Source organism: Sebastes umbrosus, chromosome 14 (assembly GCF_015220745.1).
Source record: "Sebastes umbrosus isolate fSebUmb1 chromosome 14, fSebUmb1.pri, whole genome shotgun sequence".
Taxonomy (NCBI): domain Eukaryota; kingdom Metazoa; phylum Chordata; class Actinopteri; order Perciformes; family Sebastidae; genus Sebastes; species Sebastes umbrosus.
The window spans coordinates 20508470-20530094 of record NC_051282.1 but is presented as its reverse complement, the minus strand read 5'-3'; the positions used below and the strand labels follow the sequence as shown (position 1 = coordinate 20530094).

Genomic DNA, 21625 nt, shown 5'->3' with positions numbered 1-21625 from the left:
TTACAAAAGAAAAATGGCAAAAATTGCCATCTGCTTTCATAAAACTGTTTCAATTCATAGAGGCAATAATACCTCCGTGGGCCCCTGGGGTATTTCATCTCTAAGGGCCTCAACCTATAACAACAGTTTGGCACAAATAATTAGTGTTTCCCGTTTAGTTTCTTACTCTTTATCATGATATTTGACATATTTTTATTCTTTTTTATGCTATTGAATTGCCATTTGTACCCACAATAATTAGAAATGGGGACCTCTCTGAATCATTTCTGTTGCCTCTTTGCACATGAAAAGACCCCAAGTGCACCATTTCCATGATTTCAATGTGAAAATGTGCCATATCCTCATTTAAACTCAATTTCCTGGCTCTAAAACGATCTGTCCTCCAGCTCCAGCTCCAGCAGGCAGTGCCAGACCAGCAGGGGACTCATAAATAGAAAATGTTTATTGCTTGCATTATTATTTACCGCATATCGCTTTATTGCTTGTCTTAAATCTTTGGACTTCCTCTTTCTGTTAATCGTCTGGTTTCCCATCTACATTGCTGCATTTCAGCACATTTCCAGTCATTATTACGCTCCAGGCTATTTCCTGATGCTGGACCTCCGCCAGTCTCTGGAACACCATGTGATCGACCCGGCTTCACCTTCAGAATGAGGTTCACTCCCAATAAAACCTGTGTTAGACTTCCTCTGGCTTCATCACAGTTATCTAATGTAGGTTTATGCATTGTATGAGAACTGAACTCAATAACCTCAGCTTGTCACTTCTTGTCCAGTGTCCAGACTGTGAATCAGAAACAGTGATGTCCTCATGCGGCACCGTCTGATCTGGGATCTGGTTTTTATATCATCATCTGTCTTTATCTGCTTTTTATCTGGAACATTCAGGACCAGAACTTCATTTTGATATATAAATTACTAAATGATACATAAATGAAAAACAGACAATCTTAGGCATATTAAAGGGACTGTTTGTAACTTTGTAAGCGTATAAATGTAGCGGGTCGTCACACATGCGCGCTCGCATATGCACGTTCGCGTGTAGCCGCTGTAACCTCCTCCTCTGCCTGCTCGCCTTCACTCAGACAGCTCAGCTCGCTCCACCTCTAGACGTGAACGCGCGTTCACTCCACACTGCAGAAGAGTTAGTTTAGCTCTGAGAATATCTAGTGAATGTACAGGGGACGTTTGTGCAGAAATAACTGCTGCAGCTCCTCCAGACCAACAGAGGTTTCCCATGTCTTGAGAAGTGACGGAGCTCTACAGAGATTTACGTTGTCTTCTCGTTACCGACCGGGTGCCGGTGTCTCCTCTGCTCTCTCCGGCTGCGGGCGGAGAGAGCAGGGAGACACGCTGCAGAGCCCCGCTGCATCAGCCTGCACTTAGGCAGGAAAAGCCAACACTAGGATCAGATCTAAATCATGTTCATGGAGAGACCTTCGTCTGGTCAGCTAACATTACTGCCAAGCAGCTGAAATATAGAGTGATATTGTGGTTTTAGCTGACGTGTGTCACCTCACTGTTTTGAGTGATGCTCGTTCAGGTATATTTAGAGCGAGCAAGCGCGAGCCCGACGCTGACTTTCGTTGATTTCACGGCCACAGGTGTCGCTGTTAAGAAGCATTTCTGAAAGTTACAAATAGTCCCTTTAAATGTGAAACAAGTTGAATATGCAGTAACATGTTGGCTGTTAAGAATGACTGAAGATTAAAAGTCCCTTAAATGGGCCTTTTTCACCACAGACTTTTTTTTTTGGAAATATATTTTATTGATTTTTAAAGTTTTTATCCCACAATAGTAGAACATACAAAACATATGTATTTGACTTAACAAATTGAAGTCGTCATTACCTCATTACCATCCCCCATTACTATAATTCTATAGTAATTAAATTTACTTTTTAACTTTAATCTTGAAATATTTTGTTAGTCATTTTTTTACACAATTTTTTTGTGTAAATTGTTTTTTCATATAAGGATTGTTTTACCCTTTATGTGAAGCACCTTGAGATTTTGCTGTATTTTTAAGTGTGCTATATAAATTAAATGTATTATATTATTATTAAGTGTGAAGGCCTGAAGTTTATTCCTTTGCACATTACTTTGCAGTAAAATGAAATGTTGAAACACTGACTGCAATGATAAACTAAACAATCATTAAAGGGAGTAATGTTTGACCCAGGTTACACATCAAAGAGTCTTTTCTGCTTTACTTTCTTCCATCATATTGAATATTAATTTGTTCTTCTCACTATGGGAGCATTAACATGAAGTTCAGCCAACACTGCAGTTTTAACTGACTGTTAATAAGTTATTAATGATTAGTCCTTGTAGATAGATATTGCTAGTCAACACTGTATTTTCTTTTTGTACGAGTCGACCAATAACACACTTTTGATATGTTTAGATTTTACATGCAAGTCAATAATAACACCTACAGATTAAACGATTACTTTTAGTGCTAACTTGTTTTTATTGCCTCCTGTCAAAAAGTGAATAGTTACGGCGTATTTTACAGAAATCCTCTTGACATTTCATGGCATGACAACTCAACAGATGGGGTTTATGTAACTGTATGAAAGATTAAAAGTCAACTGTGACACATCTTACTGTGTGCTATGATGCTTAAGAAATATCTCATCTCATAAAGTGATTTACATTACATATCTGATCGCATCAGGTGAATTCAGGCACAACAAAACACATTAAAACTGCTGATTTCAAAAGCAAGAGCAATTCACATGATCACAAATGACAGTATTTTAGTGGGAGTGACACAAACTATTTCAGAGCACCACTTTTACAGGTTATATATATCACGTAATTTCTCACAACACTATAAGGGGAAAATAACTCACGTGAAAAATAGCCTCAGAAGTGTCTTAAATTCCTTGTCTTTTCCTCTCTTTGCAGTTTTTAACGCTTCAAAAATAAGAAATATTCCATTTGGAGTAAAAGCTACCATGAAACAGAAACTTTAAATGAAACCAAGGTATTGCGCTACACCTGTGACAAACCGTTTGGCCGGGATTAAAAATGAGACTGAACAATAAAAAGGATTACAATTACATAGCGGCATAGCTTATACAACAATTATTATTATTACATTTTCTTATTCAAAGAAAAGAACGCATGAATTCATAACCATTTTAAAAAGTCAATATAATGTTCTCAAAAAATATAATTCCAGATACTTAAAAGGTACTCAAGACATCTATGCAGAGATGGGGGAAGTACTGAATGGGAGCAGGGTGCTGCTTAAAGTACAACAGGTCAGTATCAATCAACAGTTTTACTCACTGAGCTACGAGTCAGAACCTAAATGAGTGGAAATGCTCTTTTAAAAAGAACATCTAAGTCATTCAGTGTGAAAGTGAGTCATTATTTTTTACACAGGAACAAGAAACAAACTGTACAGGCAGATTGTGTGAACAGAGGGAGAAAATAAATCATCATACAATCCTCTAGCACAACACAATATCGAATCCCAACAAAGAAAAACCTGACAAATCTCTTCACATTGGTGACGCTACGTCCATGTCCAACGTAAGTGACTCTGTGGAGAAGAAATACAAATACAAGCTATTAATATTAGTTATTAATCAAGTTCTACAAAAAGTACGAATATGAGCCTATTTACACCTGGCAATTAAATGCCTCTTGTATCCAGATTGTATTTAGATATGATTTAACCTGATTACATTTATACCTGGTATTAATATGCATCTCCAGTGTCCACATTGAGATCCGATTCCTCTGTCTGAAAGAGCTAAGAGGAAGCCTTCGGAGGCTGCATAACACACAGGCTTGAAGCCGGGCACTACGGTACGTAATGCGCGGACACATCGGCCTCAAAACCAAAAGTGGACCTGCAAACGTAACTTTGAGGTCTGTCTACACTCGCGCACACAGAGGGATGAGGAGAGGAGACGCTGAGCGCAGACAGTGGTGGTGATCTCTCTGGTCACGGCGGTCCAGTAACCGGAGGAGCGCCGAGAGCGCTCTGCACACACGGCCGGAGCTTTGAATGTTCACTGTTGATTACTACCGAAGCTCCGGAGCCCAAAAAATTATACTCGAGACAGCCATAGCATTGCGTGTTCCCGCCCACGTAGTTGTTGTATGTCGACTGAAAACGCAGTTACACTTGTGTTCAATGTGGTCACAATGTGTCCCTATCCACCTCTGATCGGATAACAATCTGCCCTCAATGTGTTTTGGGTGCATTTACACCTGTACTTTCATGTGGTCAAGCACTATTCAATTGCAATCCGATCACCCAAAACACATTTTAATGCCAGGTGTAAAGGGGGTCAGTGTGTGCGTGTGTGTGTATGTAGTACACCACGTGCGTAATTGACTCACCCAAATGTGCTGGATTAGCTTCAGTTTCATTGTGCATCAGGGAGTCGAGGGTACGGGGCGACATGGGGAACAGGTCACTGGTGTTTCCAGAGTTTGTGCTGCGAAAAAAAACAAGAAGAGGACAAATTGTATATTACAAACTGATATGCCCACTGATCACACACACACGCACTATCACGTGGCTTCCTGCCACAGTGTTTGTGTTAATCTAAATACTTTCAATATAACTAAAGTGACAACATCTTTGTCATCCCACTTTACCACAAGTGATAAGTTAACAGCCCCTTGCTAACTTGTGTACGTCAGCGTTTGTCTTCATCACAGTGACCGCAGAGCTACCACAAATAAAGGGCTGTGATTGAGCTGCATTGTTAATAAATAAAGAAAATATCAGTGGTTAATGAGTGAAAAGGTCATTCCAACAGTCTTATCATAGACATGTGATTCAGCATTTGTGTCAGTCATGCCCAAAAGAGAGTACAGCAGATGAAAAATGGGATGGATCTGTGTTAAAGTACTGATAAATATTTACCAGGAAAGACTGGGCAGATGTTATATACTGTTTCTATTTCAGACAGTGCTAATTAAACACACTAACACAACATGTTTAACAATGAATTGATGTTAATGACAGCTACAGTCAATGTCACAACACTTGTTGGTTAGTTGGCTGGTGGATTAAACAGGCCCTTACTCGGGCTTAAACAATTTCATGTATTTCTGTCTTTGTTAAAACTAACATGTCTTTTGTCTTGTCTTTTTTTCTCATTATGAATTGGTTTGGAATTATTTTCCATCGACAATACTACTATTATCTGAAATTTTCCTCAAACAATCGTATCAAAAAAATACTTTGAACTGTTGAATCCATGCAAATGGATTTGGTGATGAAAAACTGATGAATGGCAGGGAGGTGCTCTTGTATTAGGATGCAGGAAAAAGAGGTGGTGAGTAGGACAAACAAACAAGAATGATGTAGGTGGAGAGGTAGTGCACTAATGTCCCTGAAACATACCCATCAAACCCACAAACGAAAGTGATAAGATGCACACACACAAGCCCTCCCTACATGCCTCCTCCCCCCCGAGTGCCTACTTGTAGTTCCCAAGCAGATCACTGTCCGGCAAGTCCATGAACACGGAGGGACACCTACGGAGACATGGTCAGGATCTCACTGATCAAACCCACTACCAACGAAAGCACACTCCTCCTCACACCGTCACATTCGCCTGCAGCTGACCCTCGTCTCCCCCTTCGCATTTATTTTTTGGTTCATGTCAGATATCCAATACAAAAACAGTTTGCATGTTGCGCGTGGAAATGAATTCCCATCAGAAACGCTCAGTGAAGACACAACCTGATGCCAGGTGTGAAACTGCAACCTGTCTAAAATCTACACATGATTTGAGTTCACAATGCTTGGTCTGAGAACAGGGTGACGGTTCCTCCAATGACAGTGATGACTCACAGTGAGAGTAAAAAGAACTTTGTTCTCTTTTCTTTGTACATTTGGTAATACTTGCCATATATTAAAAAAAGGAAGTACAGATCTTGAACAGGAACAGTCAGAGAGAATCTCTTGTCTTTATAAAAGTAAACATCAACAGCTGGTAATAAGGACTAACAGAAGTGGAGGTCACCGGGTGGCATGAGATCTTCCCGTAAATATTGATTTCAAAATAAGAGAGGAGTAACAGATACTTACGGGGTAACGCAGATGAACTTTGTTTTCAAGTATGGCTGAATAGCTGTCAGGGAAAAGAAAATGTCAGCACTATCACAAAATACACTGACCACAATAAAAAAAAATAACATGCATACTAAGCAATATTTGTTGCTGCTCTTAGAGGAATACTTCACCCACAAAATGATCATTTGTATATCAATTACTCACACTGTGTTACTTTGAATTCTTGAAGAAAACTTTGTTTTTCTCGCATGTCTCCACAGTGAATAAAAAAAACTAGGAAAAGTTTGAATGAAGTGAAGTAAGTGGGGGTTTAACAACAGCAAAACTATATCAAAACATCCATTTACAAACTCTCAAACAACTCGTGCAAAATAATCTAAGTCTCATTTATCCAGTCGTATGCTCACTTTACTAAAACTTTAGTATTGAAAACACTTCAGACTCACAGGCGAGTAGTGCGCCTGGACAAGTGTGAGATTTTTTTTATGTGGAAATGTATTAAATAGTTTTGATATAGTTTTGCTGTTGTTAAACGCTGCCCCCATTCACTACAATTCATCAAGACTTTTCTCTGTATTTTTGATTCTCCGTTCACCGTGGAGGCATGCGAGATAAAGTTTTCTTCAAGAATTAAAGGTAATAATATAAGTAGGTGTTGGGAATCTAGTGTGTGAATTTATTTTATTCATTTAGATTTCTTTATTTTCATTTTTAATTTATTAGATTGTAATTTTATTTATTTATTCTATTGTTTTTAAATACTTTATTTTTCAATTTACAATTACATTCTGTTATTATATGTACATATTAATTTGTTTGTTATGGATTAGGTTATAGTCATTTTTCATAAGGAAACAATAGAAAGTTATTCAAGGTAACACGCGGTGAGTAATTTATATACAGATGGTCATTTTGTAGGTGGAGTATTTCTTTAAGCATAAAGAAAAATGCAGTGACTTACTATTCGTAGAGTCTCCTCCCATCTCCGGCTCAGGAGCTGCTTCTGGCCTGCAGTATTTCCCAAACGCTTCATCCTTGGGGATGTCGGGGTGGAGGTACACGAGAGGTGAAACCAGGATGTTGGTGGCATCCATGATCTTGTAGCCCATGATGATGTCGGCAAAGGACATGCTGTTGAGCTGCTGCTTGGTGTACGGCTCCACTGACTGCATCTGGGTCTTGCCTAGAAACATACGAGGAAGCTCAGTACCACAACAGAACATAAAGTAAATCCTGAGAAGATTATCAGACAGTAAAATAACACAACAAAAACATCAACTCACCACTGATGTCTTTCTCTACCCATGTAAATGTAATGCCACCCTCCTTGCTGCTCTCACTGAAGCGCAGCAGAAAAGTGCCGGGAGGTTTTGGACTAAGGATGGCCCTCTCCCTCTCCTTACTGATGAAGCCCATGATATACCTGCAGAAAAGCAACAGGAAGTCATATAATTAGATGCTGAATTTTAAAATAGTAAGTCTGTTTTAAAACTGTTGACTACAGCACGTCAAAACACTCTATAATCTGAAACAGGGACTTGTAAACAAAGGACGACCTCTCACCCTTCATTCCACAGTGCCAGGATATACTTCTTCACCAGGTCAATGATGTTGTCCAGCCACACCCAGAAGGAGAAGCCTTTGCCAGCCATGTTTTCCTGGGAAGAGGAAGGAGAAAAGTAACTCCCATTGAAGCAATACAATGGATGGCAGATTGAACCACATGTGTTCAGTGGTGGACAAAGTCCTCAGATCCTTTACTAAAGTAAAAGTAACAATACCACACTGTAAAAAGACTCTGTTACAAGTAAAAGTCCTGCGTTCAAAATTCCACTTGAGTAAAAGTACTAGAGTATAACCAGCAAAATGTACTCAATGTAGCAAAAGTTAAAGTCCTCAATATGTAAAATGACCCCTTTCAGAGTGTTTAATTCTGGAAACTTCAAGGTCCCGAAAGATTATATATATATTTTTTTAATTTTATATACACACAAGAATATACGTTATTATCGTGTGCTCCAAGATACAAAAAAAATTGGGGGACTTCAGGGGCTCTCCCAGGGATGTGGGCCTCTAATATATAACAATGCATCATATTTAATTTATTTTATACATGTTTTGTTTGTAAAATCATCAAAGTAACTACCTACTACAGAATTAAAATAAATGTAGTGAAGTAAAAAGTACAATATTTCCCTCTGAGATGTAGTGGAGTAGAAGTATAAAGTAGCATAAAATGCTAATACTCAAGTAAAGTACCTCAAAATTGTACTTAAGTACAGTACTTGAGTAAATGTACTTAGTTACTTTCCAACACTGCATGATGTGTTTTTTAGGTCAGTACCTTGCAGAACTTGGCCCAAGTGATCTGACAGCCGGAGTAGTTGACACACGGCCCTGGATGGACAATTACAGATTAATATCACACATTAATAAATAACACAGTGTTAAGCTGAATGTTTTTGGAGACTTTTAAGGCATGACACCTCACCTAGTAATTTCTCAGCCAGTGTGCCGAGCTGTTCAATGGTCAGGCCTCGCTTGGTGGTGGAGGAGAACTGCCAGCTGAGGACCTCAGCCACCTGGTCCCATGTCCCCACCGGAGGCTTGGTGAAGAAGTTCACATTCTGTACACAGACACCCGGGCCAACATAGTTTAAAAAACACTACAAACAGATACACAACTGTGATATAACTGTGGTGTGTAAACATTCTCCCCCAGCAGAGTTCAACCCCTTCCCACCAGAGGGTGCTGTCTCACCTTTGGGTGGTTGGTGAGCATGTTGTACCACAGGATGGAAGCCCAGGCGTTGGGCATCTGGCAGATGTTCGAAATGACGACCACAGGCAGAGAATGAGTCTAAACAAATAGAGAAAAAAATAATAATATATATTATACATTAGGATATAATATAAAATGTTGTTATTCCTTGCCAACATTTTTTCTTGCACAATGATGTGAACATTTTTCTGCTTCTATTTCAGTACATTGTCTCCTAACAGGACTTCTTCAGGTGGTCGCCTCATTAATACTGCTCTTACACCTAAAGGGTATGCTGCTGCTCTTAGGATGAGAGGATATTTTGGTGTAAAAGGATTGTCCTTTGGCCATCGACCCACACCCTAAGAATCACTCATTCATTCAAGATCCATTTATTAATACAGTTCAATTATACAAGTATAAGAGAGTAAAATTATTTTGTTTTGGCTCCTCGACCTTGAAACATAATAGCCAAATTGCAATAAAAAGGCGTTAAAATGGTAACAATACAATATTATAATATAAATAATGTGCATATAGTGTGCAAATAAGTGTGTAAGGTTGCATGACATGGTTGGTACCAATAGGTTTTCTAGTTTCATATGATGCCAGTATCTTCACTCTAACTTTATCACGTTAACTTTGACAGCCCTACTCATAACTTGTCTTCTGTCAGAGGGAGACCTTTTTTTGCCACAAAGATAACAATTATTATGTCCCAGATGATGTGGATGTTGCTCTGGTGACCGACACAGCTTGTTGTGTTTTGACTCAGTGTCTCACATCAGTTGAAGGAAGCTCTATGGTGCGTATGAGGAAATGCATTCAGCAGAAAATACTCAGTACCAGTTACCCTGCCATCATTTGGGTAACTCGGATCAGGTCAATAACTGAGTTGATGGAGGAGGTTTGACTTTACTTTTTACTTTTACTTCGAAGCAGCGGTGGTGACAGTCTCCGGGGGTGGAAGACGTTGTTAATGACTCATTTGTGTGGTGACTTAGTTTGTATGGGAGGTGTCAAAGAACACCGCTGTTGTATTTTTATATTATGCTTTAGAGTTTTGTTGACTTCTGATGTTACATGAAAGTAAAACTGAGAACACACTGACTGATCCTGATACTGACCTCCAGATCGATCTTCAGGCCTTGATGATAGACTTCTGTCTCAAAAGTGATAAGATGGAGCTCCTCAGTGACAATCAGAGAGGCCTGGAGAAAAACAGATTATTCAAACCTTTACTGTATAAAAAATAAACTGCATGGGCTGCTCATGTCTTTCAAAGGTCAGGAAAGCCGTTAAAAGCAGAAGTTAAATCATAATTACAAACAATTTGAGCATTAAATTACACTTTCCATCAAGAAATACTTACGTCACTATTGGTTCGGCCACCATTACCACATCTCTGTTCTCTCAGGGTCTGTAACAAACAGGAAGTCAGTGCTCAACAGCAGGCTTTTATCAGAGAACTTCATCACTGTTGAGCAGTAAGAGCTCTGCCTCTATAACTCACCAAGTGTTTAAACTCTGCTGACAGGCTGCCATTGTTGGATTCTTCCATGTTCATAACTTTTGTGTTGGTACCGAGGATGTTAAACTTTCGTGACCTAAGAAAATCAACAGAAAGTGAGTAAGACAGTTCCTAAAATAACATTCAGTAAATGCTCAGGCTTTGAGAAAAAGTGTTGTTAATGTCGTACCCTCGAATTGCAGCCACATCCCCAGATTCCCTGAAAAATAAAGAGTTAAAATCAGTAAACAGTTTCTACTAACATCTTCAATCAGATCTGTGTCTTAGTGAGTTAATGTTAGCACACCAGAAAAAAAACAACTCACTTGTCAATGCAAACTTTAATTTTCAACTGGTAATTGAGTTCAGGAAACTTTACCAGTAATCTGGAAAAATGAGAGAAAAGATATTCATTAGTATAGAAAATGTTGCACTCTAAGGACACATACAATGTTTCCATTAAAGGTAGAGTGTGTAGGATTCTGTGGCATCTAGCGGTTGCAGATTGCAACCAATCGAGTACCCTCCGCTTACTCCTCCCTTTCCAAGACTGCGGTAACGTGAGCCGCCGAGTGCAAATCTGAGGTAATGCCGCTGGCCTCGCTCAGAGGCCATCCTTACCATGATAACACCACTTTAGGTGCAACGGAAGTCAGACTGGCGGTACCACGGTTTTAAACTCTGTGGCTTACGTTAACGCAGTTTCACAAGCTTGTCGGAAAACTACGACACCTGGCTTTCAGGTAAGGTAAAATCGCAAAAGGCTCTCTCTAGAGCCAGTTTTTGTCGTCTCTGTTCTGGACTACTGTAGAAACACGGTGGTGCAACATGGTGGACTCCGTGAAGAGGACACGCTCCCTATGTAGATATGAAGGGCTCATTCTAAGCTAACAAAAACAAAACAATTCTTAGTTTCAGGTGATTTTACACTAATGAAAACATAGTTATGAATTATAATTGAATATTATATTTCATTTCTGCTAATAGATCCCCCAAAATGCTACACACTGTTCCTTTAAATGTATAAAAAAATAGGCATATTATCTTTTCCAGCCTGAATCTTACCTCACTTTATTTGTGAACTGCACTCCTGTTTTTATGACCAGAGGTCTGTCTGGATGCATGGGCATACAAGGCTGCCTCTCGACCACAAAAGAACTAGAAGACAGAGTGGATCATGTTTCAGAGAGAAATTCAAGCAAACATCACAACAACATATGGTAAGGTCAAAGATCACATAAGGTCAAAGGTCCCTTTTACTAAGTACATCTCATAGTCTTCCTCCAGACATCGTGAGATGCGACTGAAAGCTCTGAAAGATCATTAGTAAGTGGGACTTTGAGCTGAGAATCTCTCCACCACAGATTGTTCAACAATTAACATCCATGTGGTCATAATAACACTTGCAGAAAATGGTGCCGTACCTCTTCATCAGGTTTCTGAACAAATCCACAATCTTCTCCTCCAGGGCGGGCCGGTGCTGGATGATGGGGTCTCCTTTGTAAGACACCTTCTGCTGAAGCTCCTCAAGCTTCTTGATCTGCTGACGAATCTGGAGCTGGGACTCAGCCAAGGATGTGATCCTGGTTAGAAAATGATATACCCAGCTCAAGTTAAACATCTTGATCAAACATGACTCTACAACACTGGTGGTGTTTGGCACATAACAGCAAAAACATTTTGGGTGACGTCTGCATAGACAAAAGGAGATCACCAAAAGGATAAGTAGAGCAGAGTAGAGATCGAAGTCCAGAGTCTGTTAGCCAAAATAATCTATTTATGGTATAAAAGACGACCATCAATACTTGTTATAAACTGCGATTATACCCGTACTTCTTAATATGACTCTTGATGACTTGGGAATGAAAACATTACAGCATTTCTTACAGTTTGTAGCAAAATCTTGACCATCTGTAGTCATCAAATATCCATTTAAACAAATTTACTTATGAAGGAAAGGTAAAGACTTATGCAGTTGGAAATGAAAAAGGATATTTTATGACATCAGTTGCATATGCAGATGCTGGACAGGCAGAACAGGAGCAGCATTGTGGATGGCAGTTTTTTTATTTAATTTGATTGTAATAATTAACGTAGTTTTTTTTATTCAAATACCTAATTTACCCGAGTTATGCAATACTTGCCCACGTAAGTTGTTTAAATAAAGCTATCATCAATGAAAAACATTTTTTTTATAAGCTTTTAAATATTTATCAATCATTGATCATTGATGTGACCGTCGACGATTGATTTAGGAAATTGTTTGAAATTTTGCATCGCTGGTTACCATGTTTCGAGGCGGTCCAGGCAGATGTTGGGTGGACCTCCAATACAGGCAATTTGCTGCCTTCTCTTCCAATCTGCTAGTTCTTCATCAGTCAGGTTCTTCTGTACATAATCCATGGCGGTCAGCAGGCCACCCATCTCTGTCACAATTTGCTACAAGATAACAAACACAGCATACATTAAACATGGGCATAATGAGTTATTAACACGTGGTCAATGTCATTGGTAGATTTACCTCATTGTTTCTCATACTCTAAAGCATTATTTCCCCAAAACCCATCGTCTCCCTTTACAAAGATAATGCAACGCCTCTTGGTATCACACAAAGACCCCTCCTCAAGTTATGCACCATTAAGCAATCCAGAAAATTGCTCATGAAGTCAAAACTGATGGCCTTACATGTAAAATGCAGCATGGACATAAGTGGGGCGTGTAGTTTCACGGCGATAATGGCAGACAACCACGGTGGAAGGTCTTCTGACATTTGTGCTAATTGACAACCTCAAGCTAGATGTGACCCACACCACTATGAAACTACAGTCCATTTGTTTGTCATTAACTTCTGCACAAACGTACAGCCTATTCTTAAAGATCCTTGTCTTCCTCGTTTCACTTAAAGCACAGTCCAAACTGTTAAAATACTTTCTCGTGTATTTTTAACTTATCTCACAACATGGTAACGTTTAGACACCCACCCTTCTCAGCTGGTCCAGGGCGCTCAGCATCTGCTCAAGCTGAGCCATCTTCTGTCTGGTAGCAGCTGCTTGGCTATTCCCATTAAGGTCCTGGGACAACTCTGTACAGAGAGTGGACATGTCACAGGTCAGCAAACAAAAAATCAATTCATTAAATCTATACCAAAAAGGTCGCCTTTTAATAAATGTTCATCTGAGACCGAGTTACACGTTTCCAACAAATCAATATCAGTGCTAAAGCTAAGACAATAAATATTAATTAGAATATACTGTACCTCCTTGACTTTTCAATGTCTTGTAATTGAAGTCAAAGTCATCCTGCAAGTTCTCAAGCATTTTCATCTTCTGTTCCATGTCCTGAAGAAAAACAAATGATGATTTATATATTCATGACAAGACAGGTTCATTTTGTCAATTAAGATAGTGTTCAAGATTCTTTATACTGTATAGGAGTGGGTGATATGGCCAGAATCTTCTATCACGGTATATGTAATTTTATAAGACGGTATATATCACGATACAGTAATTGTTCTGTAACTTCAATTAAGAAATTAAAATAACCATCTCTGGTTGGTTGGGATGCCTCCTCCTGTTCTGTATTTACAACTTCACTCTCCTCCTCCATGTCTGCCCAAATCACGTTACCTTGCGAGGCAGCTGGATTCGCAAGATCACGCGAGAATTGCTACTGCGGTGGAAACGGTATTGCCAAATCACATTTCTACCGTTGCACAGCATATACCGTCATATCGCTCAACCCTAGTACTATATTTAAATACTTAATCAGTGGGTCTCTGATGGAAACTAACCTGCACTCGCTTCCTGATGTCCTGGAGGTTGTGCTCCAGAATCTGCTGCTTCTCTGTCACCACTGTCCCAGTGGGATGTGCTGCTTGGCCATCCTGCAGGAGAATAAAACATATATGACTCACCGCGGTACCACCTCAAATTCATGAATCAAAGCTCTTTCATGTAATAGGAATGCTAGGTTAGTGTAGCTCTTCTCTACCTGTACAGCAGTGGTGGCGGTCTGCAGCAGTCGCTGCTCCTCCCACAGACAGCGGGCAACAATGCGGGCGATGTCCATCGGCTTCTCCAAGTACTTGCTCTGCAGATGTTGTTTAATCCTGCGCAGGTTGTGCTGGTAGAGTACATTGTTCTCCTGCAGGAAACGGCTATACTGCTGGTCTATTTCTCCCAAGAGGTTGTGGAACACCAGCGTGGCGTGTGACTCCTTATTGGCAGCGTAAGCCCTTGAAAAGGAGAGGATAGGATAATCAGGATTATTTCTCGTTCCTTCAAAGAGCTGGTAAAAGGTGAATACACAGTTCACGTCATCTTCACAACTGATTTTTGAGGGAGGGTACTAGGGGGAACATTTTTTATATTTCTTTCTTATGATAATTAAAATACAAATTGAACCAAAAACAATCTTTTGCAGGTACTACTATTTTAATTTGGCCCTCAAAAAAAAGGAAAAATCTGAAATGGAAGCTTCATCACTCCACACAGAATCAGGTGTACTGTGATACATTATATGCATGAGATCCTTGTAAAGGTGTCACAAGGGAAGAAGAAGGCATAAGTAGAGGAAGAGTGTAACAAAGAGTGTAACAATGAAAACTAAAATACAATAGCTTTCTACGTGGCAAGCCATTATAGTGAGTAGCCACTTGCCAGTCTGGAGGGAGTGGAGGATAAAAGCAATTTAATGCCATATTATGTTTGCAGACAAGAGGAACAAAATGTGCTTTCATAACAGAGCCCGGAAATTAAATTATTTCTCACCAGTCCTGACTCTCGATCCAGGGGGCGAGGAACTGCCGCAGCTCCATGGGGAAGCTGTCGCTGTATAAGTGGTAGAGCTGCTCCAGATACCTGGTCTCCAGCTGCTGTAACTGGTTCCACTGGGCCATCCTGACGTACACCTCCTCAAGCCTACAGACAAAAAGATGGAGGTAATTAAGCAGAGAACAGCAGAGGACAAATTAAGTCGTTCCAAGAACCCGCACCATTTTTGGTGAAAGTGCTTCCTCGTCTTGGTGTGAGCTTCAGAGACACTTTAAACACTTATTTTATAAGCATGCGAGATTTTAAAAACAGAATTAATGATTATTTGAGCACTGCATGTACTTGTCCTGACACTAGGGAGCTTAACCAAACTGTAAAAACCCAACCGTGGGCTTGTTAAACCGTTGAAACACTATTAAATACAGGCCTGCTAATTATTTGATGAGGTGTAAGAAACATAGAAGAGGAAATTATCTGAACATATGCCTACTTGACCATTAAGTAGCCTGCCTTATTTAATGTATAAAATCACTGTTATGGCTTCATATAATATAGAAATATCATTCATTACCATCAATCAATCTACAGTATCTACTTGTACATTTTGGAGTTCAAACACATTGGGAATGGTTATGGTTTTCTTCTTCCCAATGTGCAAAACAATACAAACCGAAGCGTGGGCTTGTTGAACTGTTGCACCACTACCTGGAGCTAAGTTAAATGGTTGATGTAATTTCCTGTTTGTTATGAGTCAGTTGTCTCTTTTAAGTGAAATGTTTTGTGGTTTTTATGTTGTGAGATTCAAAATCTCAATGGGATTATCCAGGATAAATAAAAAAAAAAAAAGTTAAAAAAAAACATTTCAGAGAATTGATAATTATTTGTTTTAAAGTGCCATGTGCCGTATCAGAGTAACTGTCACACTGACTGACCACAGAGAAATAGCTAAATGTCTGGTTTTCTCTGAAAATGAAAATGAGGCCTCCTATTCAGAACAGTCACTTCCTCTTCAGTGAAACACTTTGCCTCAAGCAAGAAATATAGGCCAACACGAACAGCTGTCGACTCCCTCAGCAGATAGGAATGAATGATCTTTGACCAAGGTTTCGCCCCAACTGTACTCAATGAAAACCACACTTCCTTTTCTTAGCTGTTGAAAAGCTACCGTATGGCTTTGAAACCAGAGAAACATATTCTTTGATAAAATACAAGATCATCATTTCCTTCATATTAATTTTCAGAGAAGCAAAATGCAAATTGAACAATATGCTTTCAATAATCCTCACACAGCTGCTTGCAGAGACAACCATTGTTGTACAGTAGGTCCAGCTAGCCTTCTCATCTTACCAGCAGCAGGCTACACTGTTCCCCGGAGGGCTCCAAACTGTAAACTAACAATAACCAGACACTCAGTAAATCCAACAGAAAGATGTCTCCTCTAGCATCCATATTAAATTAAACCAATTTAAGCCTTTTGTTTAAGCCTCTTACATAACTTTTGAATACTGTTGCATGTGGCTACCATCCAGCTGTGCAGGGACATTACACAATAAAAGAACAGAAGTTTAATTTAACTCTGATAACTGATGACTCAGACAAGTTCTCGACATGAAACTAAACTCTGCTTTCTGTTTCCAGGAGTTAAGATATATCTCTTGCTGACAGAAAGATAGTGCTGTTAACATGCAAAAGGTTCAAAGTACCTACATTTGCATTCTTTATCTGTCCACAGTTCTGCATCACTCACACTGAACTTGATAAACCCCTACATTAACAAGTCTGTATTAGGGCTGCACAATTAATTGAAATTTTATTGGAATTGCAATATAGCCTACTGCAATTTTCAAATCGCAGGATGAGGAGGAGATAGCAATATTTGTTAGAGGTGAAATGTGTGTCAAAATACCATTTATCAAATTAAATATTGTGGTGCTGCAGAAATGTCCTGGCTTACACATCATATTCTATAGACTTAAGAAAACATCTGTTTGGAACAGATCCCTGCAAAAATCACACCATAATCATTTCAATATGTTTTTCAAATGAAAATTAGAATAATGATGTAAAAATGATCATACCTTCTAATACCGCAAATCATATCGCAATTGCATTATCAGTCAAAATAATTGCAATTAGATCTTTTGTCAAAATTGTGCAGCCTTAGTCTGTATGAATCCAATATACAACCACCACTAACCACAGCCTCAATAATTACTACAGACAAAATGTTCTATCTCACACAGTGTCAACAAAAACTGAACATTATAAGCTTTACAAAAATATAATTCATTGCAAGGTTTTTTTTAACGTCTTTTTACACCACAGCAGTCATTCTAGCAAATGTAGCATAAAGAGCACAAGTGTAACTAATAATATTAATGATGGCCTTCCTCGCTCCATTTAAATGTGAGGCTTTAAAATATCCACTGTGAAAAGGGTATTACCTATTGTAATGGACTGTATTATATTGTACAGGTATACCTAGCTAACTGATAACACAGTGTAAGTTCCAACTCGTAAAACGAAACTTAAATATACGTTAAGTTTCACCTAATCATGTCGGTGTCCCGAGGAAGCCACAGGAATTCAGTTACAACAATTATTCTCGCTGACATCATATGGGTGAGGGTTTTTTTAAGCATGTATGGGACATAACCGAAATTGTTCGTCAAAGGTAACAGTTTTCCTATGACCCACGTTCCTCTTTCACTGACGTGTGAAAAATGTGCATCTGCATGGTGTGAATTTCAGGGCATGTGAAAACATCAAAGAGCAGCTGAGTCATCGACATCAATAACATGAAAATTAGTTTCATTTTTTTCATCATCATTAGTATTTCCTGCTTTCTAATGTTGGTGAATATGGGTTGAAATTACAAACAGTGTCTCAGGATCATTCAGTTCAATTTACAAACCTCTTGGCACAATGTGACTTTTACTGTATCATCATGCCTTTCCATGTATTGTATTGAATTACAGAGTTTCCCATAAATTCTCTACCTATATAAAGTGGCTGGACTGCTCTGGCACATGGTAGAGTCCCTCTGTGAGATCTATGCAGGATTATCAGTGACACCCAGTGAGTACAGTCAGAGAAGTGGCACAGTACTGTTTTATTTTTATTTTTATTTTTTTTAAAGTTATTTTTTGGGGTGATTTTTTTAAGTATTTATTGATAGGACAGTGGACAGAGTGTTGGAAAGGGGGAGAGAGAGAAATGACATGCGGAAAGGACTACAGGCCGGATTCAAACCCGGGTCCACCGCTGCTAGGACTGAGCCTTGGCCATACATGGGCGCTCGCTCTACCGACTGAGCTAACCAGCCGCCCGTACTGTTTTATTTTTGATTAATAATTATTTCAAACAATGTTTGGCATTGAGTTAATGCCACATAGTCACTTGCTACTAGCTAATAACCAGTTTGAATTTGGGTGGTAAGGTCATAACAGGTCTACAAAGTCTGAACGTATTGTTAGTAAGTCAAATTTAGAGCTGCAACAATTAATTGTTAGTTGTCAACTATTAAAATAATCGCCAACTATTTTGATACTTGATTCATTTGGTGAGTATTTTTAAGAAAAAAAGAAAGAAGAAATTCTCTGATTCCAGCTTCTTAATTGTGAATATTTTCTGGTTTCTTTACTCCTCTATGACAGTAAACTGAATATCTTGAGTTGTGGACAAAACAAGACATTTGAGGACATCATCTTGGGCTTTGGGAAACACTGATTGACATTTTTCACCATTTTCTGACATTTTATAGACCAAACAATTAATCGAGAAAATAATCGACAGATTGATCGACAATGAAAATAAACGTTAGTTGCAGCCATAGTCAAATTACTTTTACATTTTGTCTGGGTCAAACACATTATAAATTATAGCCGTGGGGGGCCTTTGAAAGATGCAAACATTTTCCACAAATATTGATCCAAATGCCAAGGTAAGGCTAAACACCACATCTTTATCTTGTTTGAGTTTTAAAACTCAGTCTCATGGTATGCAAGCAGGCTGTGCTAGATTTGCCAGCCAGATGTGTGTTGTTTGTCCAGTTTCCAATACTCGGTAATCATGTGGCTCTAACTATAAAGTGCAATGTCACTGATATTCCAGGAAGTACTTCCTTGAACAAACAAAGACATCAGTAACCATGCCAGCTTTCCATTTTTGGCCTGTGTAAACATAGGTGACAACAAAAGAACTATTAGTCATAGAGCAAATCATAATATATTTCATGATGCTTTGACTCTAAAATATTGATTACAGTCAATAGTGTAGGAACCTATCTGATATATTACTATAGGACTCCACAGCTGAACTGGTTGCACTAAAGATGATATTCTGAAAAATCAACTCTTCAAAATAAAGATTATGTGAAGGTCTAGACCAGGGGTCTGCAGCCTACAGCTCCGGAGCCACATGCAGCTCTTTAGCTCCTCTCCAGTGGCTCCCTGTGGATTTATAAACATGGAAATGAATAACTGTTTTTTGTTTACATTTTCCTTTTGTTTTATCATTGTTGTAGGTCTATGGTACGACGGTACGACGGAGTATTAGGGCCACATTGACGAAAAATAAATAAATCTGAGATTTCGAGAATAAATTCATAATATTATAAAGTAGTCATTTTACGTGTTATTTTCTTTTTTTCTCTCGTAAAGATAAGACTTTATTCTCGTAATGTTACGACTTTTTTCTCGTAATATTACGACTTTATTCTCGTAACATCACGACTTTATTCTGGAAATTTTTGATTGTTTTTTCCCTCAATGTGACCCTAATACTCCGTAGTACATTTGCTCTTTGGCCCTCACTGCATTAGACTTATACACTATATACTTAGACTATAAACTGTGTTACCTTCATCACAATGCTCAAATGTTTTGCGGCTACAGACAGATTTATTTATTTATTTTTTGCCTAAAATGGCTCTTTTGATAGTAAAGGTTGCCGACCCTTGGTCATGACAGATCTTTAAAATCTACATAATATGTGGGGAATGGAAGAATTGAAAGGTGTCAGACATGTTGGCTTTGCAGATGGGATGGAGATGGGCGTGACAATAGAAGGCAAACACACACAACAATGACCTGAACATGACTTGAGTCCAAATATGCATCCTGAGTCAAGTTGGAGCTATTTGTAAGTCCTGTTTGACAACTGACGTGTAGGTAATGCATCACCATCATCATCATCATCAAAGTGGGCGATCCAAATCAAACAAATCACATTATGTTAGTTTAGATCTTTCTTACTTACTTACTTTTTTGTTATTGTTTTTGTTTTTCTCCTGGGGTTGGGGGGTGGTCTTTTGTCCTTTGACACATTTCTTGTTTTTTTTTTCATTGATTGAATTTGGTGCAGTTTCATATATGTGCAAATAAATAAATTAATAAAATTAATAAAATATATATATATATAAAATATTAAAACAACATACAACCAACCAATATGAGTCTTAACGTTGTAAGGAGCCAGCAGAGTAGCTAACATTACAGATAAAACACTTTAATAACTTGATGTTATGTAATCATTACATCCATTCTGTGTCCATTACATTGTAATGGGCACAGAATGGCTTCCTCCAGTGTGATTAACTTATAACCTAGTCACAATGCTAGTATTGTAGTTCAGTAGTAGTATGGGTAACATAGCCAGCTATGCATTCATGTGGTCTGCAGTAACATAATAATAGAAACAAGCCCGCCTCAGGTCTAATAAACACGTTTAATAAACACCAAAAGCAGAACTAGTAGCTGACGTTAGCTCTTACAGGCTCTTACCTAGCTTGTTGTTACTCCTTTGGAAAGTTTCTTCCTTAAAAACGGCAACCTTTTCTACTAAAAAACACTGACAATAACAGTCAGTGACGACTTTAGTAAAAAATAAACACACAAAAGCGAAGAAAAACACTGAAAAAAGGTCCTAAATGTGAAGGTTTCCTTGCCAACACTCCTCCGACACACGAACAGACCTTTTCCACCTCCACCGAGCTACTCTCACTACATTGCAGTATTTCCAGCCACACAAACCCCGTAAACTATTTAATTGACAGCTCTATTAACCAATACGAGCTGGGGGATTTTTATTGTAGCCAATCAGAACGCAGTATACACTAGAGAAGAGGCGGGGCTTTAACGGTGAGGTTTGGTTGAGAACGTCGTGTTTACTGCTGTCGCAACTGCGCTGTTCCCGCCCGTTAAACCCTCCCTCGAGTCCGCCCAGCGCTCTTCTTTGCTGCGGAGGGAGGGACGCACAATTCGACAGAACAGCCAGCCTGGAAGTCATCTGAGTTACTGGCAGTGTCGACGTCATCAAGAGTTTAATAACGCCAGTGCTGTTCAGTACAATTAACCTCTCCTCCTCTTATTTGCCCAGTAGGTATATAAATAGAATAAAACACACAATGTGTGCAATCAGGTATATAAAATGAAAATAATATAATAAAAAATAAATAAAATAATATAAAATATAAAATGTACATAATAAAATAAAAAATAAAAATATAAAATGTACATAATAAAATTAA

At 38.7% G+C, this 21625-nt stretch overlaps 1 protein-coding gene across 2 annotated transcripts; it reads right to left on the bottom strand.

The window, feature by feature from the left end:
• Positions 1–2439: 2439 nt before the first annotated feature.
• On the bottom strand, positions 2440–21126 carry stat3 (signal transducer and activator of transcription 3 (acute-phase response factor)). 2 transcript variants are annotated; one of them, XM_037792847.1, is made up of 24 exons: positions 20880–21126; positions 15094–15243; positions 14315–14558; positions 14115–14207; positions 13581–13662; positions 13306–13406; positions 12612–12763; positions 11749–11907; positions 11390–11482; positions 10651–10710; positions 10515–10544; positions 10328–10421; positions 10187–10234; positions 9942–10025; positions 8815–8913; positions 8545–8680; positions 8398–8450; positions 7617–7711; positions 7337–7476; positions 7015–7236; positions 6069–6111; positions 5459–5512; positions 4364–4461; positions 2440–3554 (listed from the first exon to the last, which is right to left on the bottom strand). In XM_037792847.1, the coding sequence occupies exons 2-24, from the start codon at positions 15219–15221 to the stop codon at positions 3514–3516; spliced, it is 2349 nt and encodes a 782-aa protein (XP_037648775.1). In that variant the 5' UTR covers positions 15222–15243; positions 20880–21126; the 3' UTR covers positions 2440–3513. The 2 variants fall into 2 exon arrangements, with proteins under 2 accessions (XP_037648775.1, XP_037648777.1); XM_037792849.1 differs by lacking the exon at positions 5459–5512.
• Between the last annotated feature and the right edge of the window lie 499 nt (positions 21127–21625).